General features: G+C 45.9%; 1 protein-coding gene and 1 non-coding gene across 2 annotated transcripts in view; one reads left to right on the forward strand and one right to left on the reverse strand.

Moving 5' to 3' along the window:
- Positions 1 to 1,288: 1,288 nt before the first annotated feature.
- LOC120362585 (small nucleolar RNA U13) lies at positions 1,289 to 1,394 on the forward strand. Its single transcript, XR_005578442.1, has one exon. It is a non-coding gene; the product is annotated as a small nucleolar RNA U13 (small nucleolar RNA).
- Positions 1,395 to 5,782: 4,388 nt separating this feature from the next.
- Positions 5,783 to 17,185, reverse strand: part of CPN1 (carboxypeptidase N subunit 1) — a 41,458-nt gene continuing 30,055 nt past the window's right edge. Inside the window, exons 8-9 of the mRNA XM_039465236.2 lie at positions 12,619 to 12,737; positions 5,783 to 6,460 (exon numbers count right to left, since the gene is read on the reverse strand). Coding sequence (XP_039321170.2) covers positions 6,311 to 6,460; positions 12,619 to 12,737 — 269 coding nt within the window. The 3' untranslated portion in view covers positions 5,783 to 6,310. The remainder of the gene's footprint in view (positions 6,461 to 12,618; positions 12,738 to 17,185) is intronic.

Here is a 17,185-nt window from a genome sequence, read left to right on the forward strand (position 1 = left end):
ACATCATAATCTTATACTCTTAGAAAACAAAATAATAATTATTGACTAAATGGCATGCCATCTTTCTAGATAGAGAGATAGATGATAGTTTTGCTCTGCCTCCCAGGCTCCAGTGCAGTGGGGCAATCATGCTCATTGCAGCCTAGCTACTCCCAGATTCAAGCAATCCTCACACCTCAGCCTCTCAAGCAGCTGGGACCACAGGTGCACGTCACCACACCTGGCTAATTTTTAGATTTTGGTAAAGATGAGGTCTCTCTATATTGCTCAGGTTAGTCTTGAGCTCCTGGACTGCAGTGATCCTCCTGCCTCAGCCTCCCAAAGTACTTGGATTCCAGTCTGGGCAACATGTCAAAATTCTCTCTCTACAAAAAATACAAAAATTAGCCGGGCATGGGGGCTTCCGCCTGTGGTCCCAGCTACTCGGGAGACCAAGGTGGGAGGATTGCTTGAGCCCAGGAGGTTGAGGCTGCAGTGAGCCATGATCGTTTCACTGCACCTCTCCAGCCTGGGAAGCAGAGCAAAACCCTGCCTCAAACAAACAAACAAAAGGCCAGGTGAGGTGGCCCACACCTGTAATCCCAGCACTTTGGGAGTCTGAGGCAGGTGAATCACTTGAGGTCAGGAGTTTGAGACCAGCCTGGGCAACATAATGAAACTCCGTCTCTACTAAAGATACAAAAAAAATTAGCTGAGCATGGTGGCAGACACCTGTAATCCCAGCTACTCTGGAGGATGAGGCAGGAGAATAGCTTGAACCCAGGAGGTGGAGGTTGCTTACTGCAACCTCCTGAGATTGTGCCATTGCACTCCAGCCTGGGTAACAAGAGTAAGACTCCGTCTCCAAAAAAAAAAAAAAAAACACCAAGTACTGGGATTACAAATGTGAGCCATTGTGCCTGGTCATTTAATATTTTTTTATTTAAATTTATTCACTTTTTTCAGAGGCCATGGGCCAGGTAATCAAAGGAAAAACAAACTTTTTAATTTTTTTTAAAGAAAATTACTTTGGGAGGCCAAGGTGGGCGGATTACCTGAGGTCAGGAGTTCGAGACCAGCCTAGTCAACATAGGGAAACTCTGTCTCTACTAAAAGTACAAAAATTAGCCAGTTACTCAGGAGGCTGAGACAGGAGGATCACTTGAGCCCAGGAGGTCAAGGCTGCAGTCAGCTGTGATTGTGGTACGGCACTCCAGCCTAGGCAACAGAACAAGACCCTATAAAAAAAAAAGAAAGAAAGAAAATTGATGGGCCCTTTATCTATCCCTCCATTTAAAAAAAATGTTAGGTCATTCTGTAAGTCATAAGCACGATGATTGGGTTTCCATGCTCAAGCGTGAGCCGTACCTCCCTCAAACCTTGCTACAACATTGGTAATATACCAATGGCTGACATTAAAAAAAAATTGGCTTGTAAAATAAAAGCCTTCTATAAACTACAGTGTGTATAAAATACTATACTTGGATATTTTTTAAAAGAACAAAATTGTGGTCATTTGATTTTTTCATTTATTCTTCATCTGATTCCAGAAAGGATTTAAGGAAACTCACTGAATTCCTTTGATCTAATGCCCTGATTGACTTCATTCCAAAGGCCTCACATGGGACAATCTAAAAGGAACTCAAAGATGCCTTTTCTCCCTCCTCCTGCAGGGTGAACATGGATCCAAGGGGTGACTTTCTTTGCCTCCTCCCTGAGACTGTGCAAGGGGAGGGAGGCAGAGTGACAGCAGAAACAAGCAATGCTTTTTCTGTTTTGCTTTTTCCAGGCTGCTGGCCACCTATCCCTTAATGGCTCCAGGCCCTGTTTCTTTTTTTTTTTTTTTTCTTTTTTTTTTGAGACAGAGTTTCGCTCTTGTTACCCAGGATGGAGTGCAATGGTGTGATCTCGGCTCACCGCAACCTCCGCCTCCTGGGTTCAGGCAATTCTCCTGCCTCAGCCTCCTAAGTAGCTGGGATTACAGGCACGCGCCACCATGCCCAGCTAATTTTTTGTATTTTTAGTAGAGACGGGGTTTCACCATGTTGACTAGGATGGTCTCAATCTCTTGACCTCGTGATCCACCCGCCTCGGCCTCCCAAAGTGCTGGGATTACAGGCGTGAACCACCGCGCCCAGCCCAGGCCCTGTTTCTTAAGTGATGTTACACCCCACCTGCAGCAGGGCCTGGTGGGGGGCATGTGAAGGGGTACAGGAGGTATGTGAACAGAATGAAGGTGGGAGAAAGAAAGATTCATGAGTGGCAGTGTGGGGAAGATCATCAAGTGGCGAGGGAAAGAATAAGAGACAGTAGGAGTAGGGGAAGGCTTTATAAATGGTGGGATTTAACTTCTGGGAGGAGGGAGAGAAGTGGTGTTTGCTTAGGCATTTGCTCATGGGGAATGTTTACTCATGGTTAAAGCCAGAATGCAGTTAGTGTTAAGGCAGAAATGAAGCTGTATTCCAGGCAGGAGGCGGGCATGATGGAGTGCAGGCTGGGTGTTGAGAGTCTGCGTAAAAGACAAATTGTGAAAAGATGACGCTCTGGACACAGGAACTCTAAATTCTCCAGTTCTGATGGCAGATTTGTACCAGGTCATGCTGTCCTACTTTCTCCATCCTTGCTTTTGAGATGGCTGTTTGGGTTTAGGGGTGTTTTCTGTGACCATGGAAAAAGTGAGTCTTACTGGCTCACTTATGAAGAGACTCGATGTGGTTTGGATGCTACACTGTCTTGGACCTATGCTGAGTTAGACTTCTCGCACGTTGAAATCATAAATCAGGAAACTGAGCATGCACACACACATGCAGGAGATGCAGCTGCTAGAATCAGGTGGGCTCTTCCCTGCCACAGAGCTCCTAGACTTGCTATTTGAGTGGCTGCAGCTGTGCCTGGGAGATGGGGCTCCCGCCTGCTCCTGGACCCCAAGAGGACGGAGATGCCCGGGTCCATAGCCATGGCTTGGGCAGCTGCAGTGACACCTGGGAGCTCCTGCCCCAACTCAGAAGCGACGGGGCTCCCACTTGTCCCTGGATCCCGCTGGCTCTATGGGGCTTGCAGCCCCAGCTGCATCTCCCAGCTGCAGCCACTCCAGACGGACCGCCACTGCCATCATAAGCACATGGTGGGTTTCTTTGGCAACCAGAGCCATCCTGAAGCTATCTAGGGGCTTTCAGCTACCAGTCATCTCATTAACATAAACTCAGGTGTAATCAAAATTCAGGGGCTTGTTATGGATAAACCTCTGTCATTCAGAAAGTTATACAAGGGGTTTAGAAGCTGTACACCAGGGGACAAAGACAAAATATATATATATATATATATTTTTGAGATGGAGTTTCGCTCTCGTTGCCCAGGCTGGAGTGAATGGTACAATCTCAGTTCACTGCAACCTCTGTCTCTTGGGTTCAAGCAATTCTCCTGCCTCAGCCTCCCGAGTAGCTGGGATTACAGGTGTGTACCACCACGCCTGGCTAATTTTGTATTTTTAGTAGAGACAGGGTTTCTCCCTATTGGTCAGACTGGTGTCAAACTCCTGACCTCAAGTGATCTACCTGCCTCACCCTCCCAAAGTGCCAAAGTGATGGGATTACAGGTGTGAGCCACCGAACCTGGCCCAAAATATATATTTATTAGGTCTGCTAAGTTAGGTTTATCCCAAAGTAGCCTCCTTACACAGTTTAAGTTCAGTGTAAAGATCTTGCCACACATAGTGAACTATAACCTTATTTGATTCGTAAACAGACTGTAACCTACTCTTGTGCCAATCACTGAATTTAAGCCAATCAAAGGCGGCCAGCTATTCAAACTGTGTCCAAATAAGGCAAATGTAATCCAACTGTTTCTGTCTATCACTTTCCTTTCTCTGTCTATAAGTCTTTTTTGACCACAGCTGTGCAGGAATCTCTCTGGACCTATTCTGCTTTGGGGGCTGCTTGATTTGTCAGTCATTCTTTGCTCAATAAACTCTCTGTTAAAATGAACTTGCCTAAGGTTTTCTTTTTAATAGATGGTGTCAGAAATGGGATCTGAAGTAGAGCTTCTAGTCCGCACCAGGGGTATTGAGTGACCAAACAAGGTACCCACCGGACGCATTTTGTCCATTGCTGTCTTACAGCTGGGGATCATGGGTGTCTTCTCTCTTGGATTCTGAAGCTCCGTGGGTTTATGTTTTGAGCTATCTGTTTGTTTGAGTGAATTATGAGTTGGGTTTGGAAGTTGTGATATAAACTGGACTAGGTCTAGGATCACACTGGATGCAACAATTAGCTGGCTTTGATCCACTTAGAGGCCTCAGATGTCTGAGTGGGTCAGAGAGAAACTGGCAGTAAATGGTAATAATACAGAGGCTATGAACTTCAGCTTTTAGAAATTCACAGAGATTTTTGTGTTGTAGTATTCCTTTTGTTTCTTTTTCTTGCACACTTAGGTAGGAAAAAACCCATTAGCCAAGTTAATCAAATGGATCTGAGAGTTAAAGACAAGATCTAAAGTAAAAATGGGGTTCTTTACTACTGAAGAACTAAGTACTCCACCTTCCAGCTATGCTTACCCATTCATGCAGAAATCCTAGGCCCTGGAAGCAGCAAACACTTACAGAAATGTCAAGATCTTACTAAAAGTAATACAGAATTACAACATTTCAAATGAATACTGCACTTTAAGAAGTGCATTTAAAAATGAGGGTCCCAGACTGGGCATGGTGGCTTTTGCCTTGTAATCGCAGCACTTTGGGAGGCTGAGGCAGGAGGATTGCTTGAGCCTACGACTTTGAGACCAGCCTGGGCAATATAGTGAGATCCTGTCTCTACAAAAAACACAAAACAATTAGCTAAGTGTGATGGCACATACCTGTAGTCATAACTACTCAGGAGGCTGAGGTGGTAGGATCGCTTGAGCCTGGTTAGACTGAGGCTGCAGTGAGCTGTGATCACACCACTGCATTCCAGCCTGGGTGACAGAACAAAACCCTGTCTCAAAAAAAGGGGGGAAAAAATGAGGGCCCCAGAATTAGTCTTATCTAGGAGTAAGTATTGATGGACAGATGCTTCCAAAAAGATTTCAAGATTTTTATTGCTTTTTATAAAAGATCTGGTTGGGCATGGTGGCTCAGTCCTGTAATTCCAGCACTTTGGGAGGCCAAGGTGGGCAGATCACCTGAGGTCAGGAGTTCAAGACCAGCCTGGTCAACACAGCAAAACCCTGTCTCTACCAAAAAATGCTAAAATTAGCCGGGTGTGGTGGTGGATGCCTGTAATCCCAGCTACTCGGGAGGCTGAGGCAGGAAAATCGCTTGAACCCAGGGGGCAGAGGTTGTGGTGAGCTGAGATCATGCCACAGCGCTCCAGCCTGGGTGACAGAGCATGACTTCGTCTCAAAATAAATAAATAAAATAAATAAATAAAAAAGATCTTTATATGTTGTGAAAATGCCAACAAACAAAATAGTTTAAAAGCAAATAATTGGCCAGGCATAGTGGCTCACACCTGTAATCCCAGCACTTTGGGAGGCCAATGTGGGTGGATCACTTGAGGTCAGGAGTTCCAGACCAGCCTGGCCAACATGGTGAAACCCATCTCTACTAAAAATACAAAAATCAGCTCCGTGTAGTGACACATGCCTGTAGTTCCAACTACTTGGGAGGCTGAGGCACGAGAATCACTTGAACCTGGAAGCTGAGGTTGCAATGAGCTGAGATCGCACCACTGCACTCCAGCCTGAGCAACAGAGTGAGATTCCATCTCAAAAAAGAAAAGAAAAGAAAGATGCCTATTTATTAAATGCCCATGTACAAAGAAGGGTAGCCATGGCACTAAGTATTTGCATGTCAAATTCTTTTCTTATTAAGATACTGTTCCTCAAATGATCCTCTGGGATTTCAGAAGAACTCATCACCTACTTTTGCTATGGGAACAACATCAATGACGGATCACTTACTTCACCATTTCAGTGATGGTTCAGAAATCTTCACTGAGCACTAACTCTGTTGCAAACTCTGTGCTAGATTCTGGAGATGCAGCTGCCAACCAGCCAGAACCAGTCTCTGGATGCAGTGTGAACCAGCAAGGAGCCTAAACTGGATTCTCAGAATGGAAAAACCTTACCAAACACCACTAGATACATGTACTACCACATCAGCTTTCAACAGACCCTAATTCCTTTCATGATGACCCAGAGATGGCTTATCCCTGCAACAGACGAAGACCATTCTGAATTGCTCTGAATATGTTTGTATTTAAATATGTCCCAGATAATAAAATAGGAAGAATGCTTCATGTGACCTAAGAGCAGGAGCAAAGCCTTTCTGAAGGGTTTCCCGGCACTCTGGGTTTCAGGCAGGGCCTCTCCGGAGCTGCCTCATCTCCATTTCTTTCTTTCTGGCTGCCTGGGGCTGCACTTTGGCTCCAGCTCCATGCCTTCTGCTGGGAGCTCTCCCCACAGAGCTCACTTGAGGGATGCTTCTTTTGAGGTAGAAGTTAACCTGCAAGGGAAAAAGCAGAAGCTGGGAGATCCGTTGGAACCATCTTTTGCCATAGTTCCGGTTTCTGAGGGCTGGGTACTAGTTAAGAATTATTATAGCAGTGATCCAGAGAAGCACTGCTGGTGCCATATAGACCTGGCTAATGTTCCCCCAAAATTGGTATGCAATCACTGGTGATAAGTAGGGTGTGACTGGACAAAATTCATATTCATTGATTTTATACATATCAGAGAAAAATTGGCTGGGCATGGTGGCTGATGCCTGTAATCCCAGCACTTTGGGAGGCTGAGGTGGTGGATCACCTGAGGTCAGGAGTTCAAGAGCAGCCTGGCCAACATGGTGAAACCCTGTCTCTACTAAAAATGCAAAGAAATTAGCCAGGCGTGGTGGTACACACCTGTAGTCTCAGCTACTCAGGAAGCTGAGGTGGGAGAATTGCTTGAACCTGGGAGGTGGAGGCTGCAGTGAGCCGAGATTATGCCACTGCACTCTAGCCTGAGTGACAGTGAGACTCCATATCAAAAATAAAAATTAAAAAATTAGGTCGGGCGTGGTGGCTGTAATCCCTGCACTTTGGGAGGCTGAGGTGGGCAGCTCATCTGAGGTCAGGAGTTAGAGACCAGCCTGGCCAACATGATGAAACCCCATCCCTACTAAAAATACAAAAATTAGTTGGGCTGGTGGCGCATGCCTAACAGTTCCGGCTACTTGGGAGGCTGAGGCATGAGAATTGCTTGAACTCAGGAGGCAGAAGTTGCAGTAAGCCGAGATCATGCCACTACACTCTAGCCTGGGTGACAAAATGAGACTCCATTTCAAAAGAAACAAAGGAAAAGAAAAGAAAGGAAAAATATCTACACATCAAATCACAATTTCACCAATATTACCACTCAGGACAAGAGCCATGACTGACAGCACTGTAATAATTTTCATGCTGCCTGGGTGACTCACTGGTGCCAAGCTCAGGCATGCCAGTAAGTGTCACCGGGCTTCAGAACTCAACCTTCTGCCATGCTTGTTTGATTCTATAGATAGTAGAGATGATAAAGAGTGTTGGTTGGACTCTTATTTATTTTCCTTTTTTAAAAAATTTATTTTAGAGATGGGTTCTTGATATGTTGTCCAGGCTGGACTCGCACTCCTGGGTTCGAAATCTCCCTGCCTCAGTCTCCTGAGTAGCTGGGACTACAGGCACATGCCACCACACCCTGCTTGGAATCTTAAACTTGAAATTTCCATGTGCATTAATGCATCCTTTCAAGCGCTGGATTGCAACTTCTCTTCTGGCCACAGCCTGCGGATGGAGATACTTTTCACTGACAAATGTGGGACATTCTGGGCATTGAAGAGCCATAGAACTATCCCAGGCTGAAGAGGAAGGAGAGGGAGTGGCACAGTATCCTAACCACGCTCCTCTGGGGCAGGCCTGGGCTTTCCCACCCTTGGAACAGCTTGAGCCCCTGAAGCCAGCTGGGAGTTTAAAAACATGCCGCTGACTCAGAGGCTTCTCTATGGGGTTATTTCCTGCTCCTTCCACAAAAATTCATAGCCAAGTTTCTGCTAGTTCCTCCAGGGGTGGGGAGGGGAGAATCAGAGCCAACTGTACTGTCTTATTTACTGGTTCCTGTTTAGTAACACAGGAATCTAGGACAGAAAAAAAGAGAGAGAAGAGAGACAAGAAAATGAGGCAAGGAAAAGGAAAGCAGTGACGCCATGCGGAAGGCCTTGGGAAAAAGCAAGATATTTTATTTTGGGCCCAGGAAGATATTTTATTTTTATTTTGAGATAAGGTCTTACTCTGGCATCCAGGCTGGAGTGCAGTGGTGCAATCATGGCTCACTGCAGCCTCCACCTCCTGGGTTCAAGTGATCCTCCCACCTCAGCCTCCCAAGTGGCTGGTGCTACACATGCATGCCACCATGCCTGACTAATTTTTGTACTTTTTTGTAGAGACAGGGTTTCGCCATGTTGCCCAGGCTGGTCTCAAACTCCTAGGCTCAAGTGATCCGCCAGCCCTGGCCTTCGAAAGTAGTACTGGGATTATAGGTGTGAGGCACCACACCGGGGCCGAGATATTTTAAAGCATCTTAATTCTACTAAGGAAACCCTGTAGTAAACAATCTGGTTTTTTGCTTTGTTTTGTTTTGTTTTTGAGATAGAGTCTTGCTCTGTTGCCCAGGTTGGAGTGCAGTGGTCCGATCTCTGCTCACTGCAACCTCTGCCCCCTGAGTTCAAGCAATTCTCCTGCCTCAGCCTCCCAAGTAGCTGGGATTATAGGCATGCGCTAACACACCTGGATAATTTTTGTATTTTTAGTAGAGACGGGGTTTCATCATGTTGGCCAGGCTGGTCTCGAATTCCTGACCTCAAGTGACATTACATCCCAGCCTCCCAAAGTGCTAGGATTACAGGCATGAGCCACCACACCTGGCCAATCTTTTTCTCCTTTTTTCTTTTCCAGTCAGGTGGATATCTGCTTTAGACTGGGGAGGAAGACAGATTCCTTTGTGATCAATAAATGGATTTTTAGTTGTTACTGTGCCTGGAAATTGTATCCAAATGACAGATTTCTTTTCTCCTCTGAGTATATTTGACATAATGATGAGTTACGTTAATTTAAAGAATATGTGAAAAAGGGGGCAAAATCCTTTGAAATCGAGTGTGCTACTCGAGAGGACATGCAGTTGTTTGAATTTGGCATTGAACAGACTTGCTGGTGATGCAAAGCTCATATATGTAACTGCCTACCAGTCATTCAATTTTAGGATATAACAAGAAAAAAAGGAAAGAGGACCCCAGATCAGCTAATAGGCTACAGTGAAAGATTTACTCTCTGTTTCCAGCAACTGTAAGGAGAAGTAATTTACATTATTCAGGAGATGGGACTGGGGGAGGAGGAGATGGAGGAAGAAACCATCTGGAAATTCCAGAGGAATTCTCAAAGGATTTACAGCATAGTTCTTTCCCCTGATCCTTGTGTTACAATAAGGAGCTGCAAACACAGGTTGTACACTTAGTATGAGTTCCTGCAACACATTGGCTAAGAAGGCAGCCAGAGAGCGTGACGTAGGTTCAAATCCTGGCTCCCACCACTTGCTATGTGATATTATGCAAGTTTCTTTTATCTTCTCTAAGCCACAAATGGGGATACTTGCATCTACCTCACAGGGTTGTTGTGAAGGTTAAATGAGACAATGCTGGAAAGCTCTCACAGCATGTCACACATAATAATTATTCAATAAATAGTAAAAGACCACTTGACTGCATCATGTTAATTGGGAAAGGGGGTGGGAGGGTCTATTAAGCTCTAGGGTTGTATACAGAAGGCATGAGGCGGCCCTAGGAAAGGCTGACTTTTGGGAAATGAGATTGAGGATGGCCATTAAGTAGGACTGTCTCATTATTTTGTCCTCTTTTGAGAAATCTGGGGATTCGTGTCCATGATCTCTGAGCTCCTTTAGCTCTGAGGTCCTAATACAACCAAAACTGAAAAGGTCCAGGCTGTAAAATCAAAGAAGTTCTCTGCTTCTCATACTATCTATAAAACAAAGCCCTGGAGAGTTGAATCTTGAAGAGTAGCTGGCTCTTTGCAGCATTGAGTGGAAAGCAACAAACATCAGGGTCCACGGACCACCAGAAGGGATGGTAGAGCGCCCTCTGGTGGCAGTCCTTGCAGCTGGCACAGAAGAATGTAAGCCCACTGCCTTTCTCTGTAAAAACTGTCTTAAAAGAATTTATCTGATTTAGTCAGAGCACAGTCTAGGCCGAAGCAGCACAGTGGCTCACGACTGTAATCCCAGTGCTTTGAGAGGCCGCGGTGCAAGGATCTCCTGAGGCCAGCAGTTCAAGGCTGCAGTGAGCCATGACTGTACCACTGCACTCCAGCCTGGGCTACACAGAGAACCCCGTCTCTACAAAAAAACAACAAAAATTAGGCCGGTGTGGTGGCTCATGCCTATAATCCCAGCACTTTGGGAGGCCGAGAAGGGTGGATCACTTGAGGGCAGGAGGTCAAGACCAGACTGGTCAACATGGTGAAAACCCGTCTCTACTAAAAATAAAAAAATTAGCCAAGCATGGAGGCACAAGCCTGTAGTCCCAGCTACTTGGGAGGCTGAGGCAGGAGAATCACTTGAACCTGGGAGGTGGGGACTGCAGTGAGATGAGAATGTGCCTTTCACTCCAGCCTGGGCAACAGCACAAGACTCCATCTCAAAAAATAAATAAATAAATAAATTAAATTAAATGGCCAGGCGTGGTGGCTCATACCTGCAATCCTAGCACTTTGGGAGGCTGAGGTGGGCAGATCATCTGAGGTCAGGAGTTTGAGATCAGCCTGCCAACATAGTAAAATCCCATCTCTACTAAAAATACAAAAATTACCTGGGCGTGGTGGTAGGAGCTACTCGGGAGGCTGAGGCAGGAGAATCACTTGAACCCAGGAAGCATAAGTTGCAGTGAGCTGAGACTGAGCTACTGCACTCCAGCCTGGGCAACAGAGAGAGACTTGGTCTCAAATAAATAAATAAAAATAAATAAATATATATATATATATATATATATATATATATATATATATATATATAAAAGTTGGGCATGGTGGCATGTGCCTGTAGTCCCAGATACTTGGGAAGATGAAGTGAAGATCTCTTGAGTCTGAGGCTGCGGTGAGCCATGATTGTGCCACTGCACTCCAGCCTGAGGGACAGAGTCACTCCCTGTCTCTACGAAGAAAGAAGAAGAAAAAAGAAAAAGAGGAAGAGGAAGAGAAGGAGGAGGAGAACCTATCTAACCTGCCTTGTTTGACTATAAGTCGTCAGACTCTACCTTGTTTGACTGTAGGTCGTAAGACCCTCTTTTCAGAGAGGGTACTGACCCATACCCAGAAGGAAGAAATGCACGCTCAGAGAGCCCAGAAGAATCTGGACAGACAGGCCTTGCTAGACTTCTTCACTCAGTGCACAGCATTAGCTGATACCTTTTTGGTCCAATTGTATTTATACCTAGCTGTATCTAATTTGTTGAACCTAAGCATAAAAATGGACAATCTCTCCTGTATCTTTGGGTCTTCATTCTGTAGGCTCCTGTGCATACATGTTAAATAAATTGGTATACCTTTTCTTTAATTTATCTGCCTTTGGAGAGTTGATTTGGCCCCTACATATCAAAGGCTTTATGTGGGCGTTCTCATTTCAGCCTCTTGTGAAGGAGGCACTATTACTACCAATTTACAGAGAAAGAAACTGAGAAGGAGAGAGATTAGGTAATTTGTCCAAGGTCTGTGGGCAAATGAGCTGAATTTAGAACTAGGCGGTGCTTTAAATCACTATGCTATGTTAAACAGAAGAGGAAAAGCCAAAAGGAAGTGAGGAAGGATATAATAGGAGGGCGACAGAACAAAACTTAAGATGTGTGAGCAGCCGGGCGCGGTGGCTCAAGCCTGTAATCCCAGCACTTTGGGAGGCTGAGGCGGGTGGATCACGAAGTCAAGAGATCGAGACCATCCTGGTCAACATGGTGAAACCCCGTCTCGACTAAAAATACAAAAAATTAGCTGGGCGTGGTGGCGCGTGCCTGTAATCCCAGCTACTCAGGAGGCTGAGGCAGGAGAATTGCCTGAGCCCAGGAGGCGGAGGTTGCGGTGAGCCGAGATAGCGCCATTGCACTCCAGCCTGGGTAACAAGAGCGAAACTCCGTCTCAAAAAAAAAAAAAAAAAAAAAAAAAAGATGTGTGAGCAATTAATCCTTTAAAAAATGTAAAAGAAGGAAGCTGGGCAAAGATTAGAGGTGTGTAATCACTTAAGATTTTGTAAGGGCCAAGGGTGGTGGCTCACGCCTGTAATCTCAGCACTTTGGGAGGCTGAGGTGGGCAGATTGCTTGAGCCAAGGAGTTCAAGCCCAGCCTGGACAACATAGTGAAACCCTTTTACTACAAAAAGTAGAAAAATGAGGCGGGCATGGTGGTGTGCACTCATACTCACTCCCAGCTACTTGGGACACTGAGGCGGGGGGACTGCTTCAGCCCGAGAGATTAAGGCTGCAGTCAGCCATGATGGCACCACTGCACTCCCGCCTGCATGACAGAGTGAGACACTGTCCTCCTAAAACGACTTTATAAGTGGCTTTTAGAGTGCACCATCAAGTTCAACCTAACTCACCAATGTTGGTTCTGCAGGACCCACGGTCACAGTCTCTGTCTGTGGGTCAAACCCAGGTGCTTTGGCAGTGACAGTGTAGGTACCTGGAAGCAGCAGCCGGAAGTAATCACCATGGTCACCTGAAAGTCACAAGGATATAACTCAATCTACTGATTAAAAACCTGCCCCAGGCTGGGCGCGGTGGCTCACACTTGTAATCCCAGGACTTTGGGAGGCCGAGGTGGGTGGATCACCAGAGGTCAGGAGTTTGAGACCAGCCTGGCCATTATGGTGAAACTCTGTCTCTACTGAAAATACAAAAATTAGCTGGGCATAGTGGTGGGTGCCTGTAATCCCAGCTACTCGGGAGGCTAAGGAATCGCTTGAACCTGGGAGGTGGAGGTTGTAGCGAGCTGAGATCGTGCCACTGCACTCCAGCCTGAGCAACAGAGTAAGACTCCATCTCAAAAAAAAAAAAAAAAAACCTGCCCCAATGGGACCTTGATATCAAAATAAGCTGGGGTTTTTAGCTGACTACAAGCTTTTGTTTTTTAGATGGAGTCTTGCTCTGTCTCCCAGGCTGGAGTGCAGTGGCATGATCTTGGCTCACTGCAGCCTCTGCCTCCTGGGTTCAAGCAATTCTCATGCCTCAGCCTCCTGAGTAGCTGGGACTACAGGAGCATGCCACTACACTCAGCTAATTTTTTTTTTTTTTTTTTTTTGAGACGGAGTTTCGCTCTTGTTACCCAGGCTGAAGTGCAATGGCACGATCTTGGCTCACCGCAACCTCCGCCTCCTGGGTTCAGGCAATTCTCCTGCCTCAGCCTCCTGAGTAGCTGGGATTACAGGCACGCGCCACCATGCCCAGCTAATTTTTTGTATTTTTGGTAGAGACGGGGTTTCACCATGTTGACCAGGATGGTCTCGATCTCTCGACCTCGTGATCCACCCGCCTCGGCCTCCCAAAGTGCTGGGATTACAGGCTTGAGCCACCGCGCCCGGCCTAATTTTTGTAATTTTAGTGGAGATAGGGTTTCACCATGTTAGCCAGGCTAATCTTGAACTCCTGACCTCAGGTGATCTGCCTGTCTCAGCCTCCCAAAGTGCTGGGATTACAGGTGTGAGCCACCGTGCCCATTGGCTTCTCTTTTTTAAAATAAACAAAGTCACATTCTCACTATGTTGCCCAGGCTGGTCTCAAACTCCTGGCCTTAAGTGATCCTCCCACCTCAGTCTCCCAAAGTGCTAGGATCACAGGCGTGAGCCACTGCACCCATCCTGGCTTTTCTTTCCTTCTTTTCTTTCTTCCCTTCCTTCCTCCCTCCGTCCCTTCCTCCCTTCCCTTTCTTCTTCCTTCCTTTTTTTTTTTTTTTTTTTTTTTTGACACAGAGACTCACTCTGTTGCCTAGGCTAGAGTGCAGTGGTACAATCTCAGTTCACTGTCCAGGTTCAAGAGATTCTCCTGCCTCATAGTAGCTGCAATTACAGGCACAGACCACCTTGCCCAGCTAATGTTTGCATTTTTAGTAGAGACGGTGTTTCACCATGTTGGCCAGGCTGGTCTCAAACTCCTGACCTCAGGTGATCCACCTGCCTTGGCCTCCCAAAGTGCTGGGATTAAAGGCATTACCGTGCCTGGCCTGCGACTTTTCTTAATAGCATGAAACTAGCAAAGATTTAAATCCTTTGCAGGCTATCTTAATAGAAGCACGGGATCAGCCCCTAGGAAGCAGGAGGTTTACTGTGCTCTACACTGAAGGTGTTAAGTGTAATTCTAGAACCTTTAGTTAATAAAAACTCATCTCCAATAAAGGAACACTAGGAGAAAGGAAATGCCGAAAGGTCTGCGAATGTTTGCCTAATAAAGAAACTACGTGAGACCTCAGTTTTGATATTTGAAAGGCCACTATGAAGAAATGATGCCTATCTAAAGAAATAAGAATAAGATGTATGGGTTTAAATTGCAGGGAGGCAGATTTTACTAGACAGAAATAAAACCTGTTGAGGCCGGGTGCGGTGGTTCACGCCTGTTATCCCAGGACGTCGGGAGACTGAGGCAGGTGGATAACCTGAGGTCAGGAGTTTGATACCAGTCTGGCCAACATGGCGAAACCCTGTCTCTACTGAAAATACAAAAGTTAGCAAGGTGTGGTGGCACATGCCTGTGGTCCCAGTTACTTGGGAGGTTGAGGCAGGAGAATTGCTGGAATGCAGGAGGTGGATGGAGGCTGCAGTGAGCCGAGATTGTGCCACTGTACTCCAGCCCAAGTGACGGAGCAAGACTCTGTCTAAATAAATAAATAAGCAAACAACAAACCCGTTGAGAGAAACTGAGCTACAAAAAAAGGAATGGTCTGCTTTGTGAAATTGTGAGCGCTCAAGCACAGACTGGATCAGAAGCGTGGAAAAGCTACACAGATGCACAGTGCAAAACCCGCACGACGGAACATGGAGGCCCTGGGCCGGACAAAAGGCTGTCAGTGGTGTTGTACGGGTGTAAGCTTAGATTCAGTGGGAAGGCTGGACCAGTAAAGATACTATTCTGGGAGTCCTGCCTCTTTTTTCGAGACAGGGTCTCATTCTGTTGCCCAGGCTGGAGTGCAGTAGAGCTGTCACAGCTCACCGCAAACTTGAACTCTTGGACTCCAGTGATTTTCCTGCCTCAGCCTTTTGAATAGCTGGTACTATAGGCACACACCACTGTGCCTGGTTAATTTTATTACTTTTATTTTTTGTAGAGATGGGGTCTCGCTATGTTGACCAGGCTGCTCTTGAACTCTTGACTCAAGCAATCCACTCAGCTCAGCCTCCCAAAGTGCTGGGATTACAGGTGTGTGGCACTGTGCCCAGTGAGAATCCTATTTTTAATATTTCTTCTATTGGGCTGCGTGCAGTGGCTCACCCCACTACACTCTAGTCTGGGCAACAGAGCAAGACTCTGTCTCAAAGAACAACAACAAAAAAATTATTCTTGTATCACCTTCAAAAGTACGGCAAGGGAAAAATAAAATTCAAAAGAAGCCGGTTTTTCTACAACAGGGAAAGAGCATTTTGGCTAATGACTTTCCATCCCTTTAGACTCAATTATGACAGTGTCTTTAAAATTCATTTTAAGTATATAGCAATGAATATTTGAAATAATAAAGACAATAAACCTTGAGACAAACAATAATGAGAAAGTCTTTTTTCTGCCCCCTACTAAATAGTGTCTGTAATTTACTTTAAAATACTGCAGCAAAGGCAATGCGTTATTGTACTTGTATTGGATAGTTGAAATGACACCCCAGGGGTTGTCATTTTCTTAACTGAGGACTTGCATCCTGAAGTGGTTAGCAAGTGTTGTATCAGAAAGCCCCCATTCCAGATGTAGCTACTCTGAAGGCTTCAGCTAGCTTTCTCTCTCATCAACGCTAAGTTACATATGAATGTTTACAATGAGTTTTTTCACTGGTGAAATAATTTTTTTTTTTTTTTTTTTTTGGCAGAGTTTTACTCTGTTGCCCAGGCTGGAGTACAATGGCACAATCTTGGTTCACTGCCACCTCAATCTCCCAGGTTCAAGTGATTGTCCTACCTCAGCCTCCTTCCTGAGTATCTAGGGTTACAGGCACCCACCGCCACGCCCAGCTAACATTTATTTTTTTTTTTTTTGTATTTTTAGTAGAGATGGATTTTCACCATGTTGGCCCGGCTAGCCTTGAACTCCTGACCTCAGGTGATCCACCTGTCTTGGCCTCCCAAAGTGCTGGGATTACAGGCATGAGCCACCATGCCCAGCCTAATAATTTGTTAATTAACATAATGGTTGGTGAAAGTAGGCACTAATTGGAGAAATTAGTGGTGTTTAATATTCTTCATTGTTGTTGTTGGAGACAGAGTCTCACTCTGTGCCCAGGCTGGAGTGCAATGACATGATTTTGGCTCACTGCAACCTCCGCCTCCCAGGTTCAAGCAATTCTGTGTCTCAGCCTCCTGAATAGTTGGGACTATAGGCCACACCACCACACCCTGCTAATTTTGGTAGTTTTAGTAGAGACAGGGGTTTCACCATGTTGGCCAGGCTGGTCTTGAACTCCTGACCTCAAGTGTTCCTCTCACCTGGACCTCCAGATACTCAAATTCCAAAGTGTTGGGATTATAGGCGTGAACCACTGTGCCCAGCAATACATGTTGACTGGCTAGACTGTTTTAGAGACATTCCCACACTTGCTTGGACAGAGCATAAGAATCTAGCAAAAGCCAGGTGTGCACTCCTAGAACCCCAGCACTTTGGGAGGCTGAAGCAGGCAGATCACTTGAGCTCAGAAATTCAAGACCAGCCTGGGCAACAAGGCAAAACCCTGTCTCTGTAAAAAATATGAAACAAAAAAATTAGCTGAGCATGGTGGTATGCACTTGTAGTTCCAGCTACTTGGGAGACTGAGGCGGGAGGACAAAGTGAGCCTGGGAGGTCAAGCCTGAGGTGAGCCCTGATTGCACCACTGTATTGCAACCCAGGCTTTAGAGTGAGACCCTGTAATCCCAGCTATTTGGGAGGCTGAGGCAGAAGAATTGCTTGAATTGGAGACCAGCTAGGGCAACATGGTGA

The sequence above is a fragment of the Saimiri boliviensis genome, chromosome 12 (genome assembly GCF_048565385.1).
Source record: "Saimiri boliviensis isolate mSaiBol1 chromosome 12, mSaiBol1.pri, whole genome shotgun sequence".
Lineage (NCBI taxonomy): Eukaryota > Metazoa > Chordata > Mammalia > Primates > Cebidae > Saimiri > Saimiri boliviensis.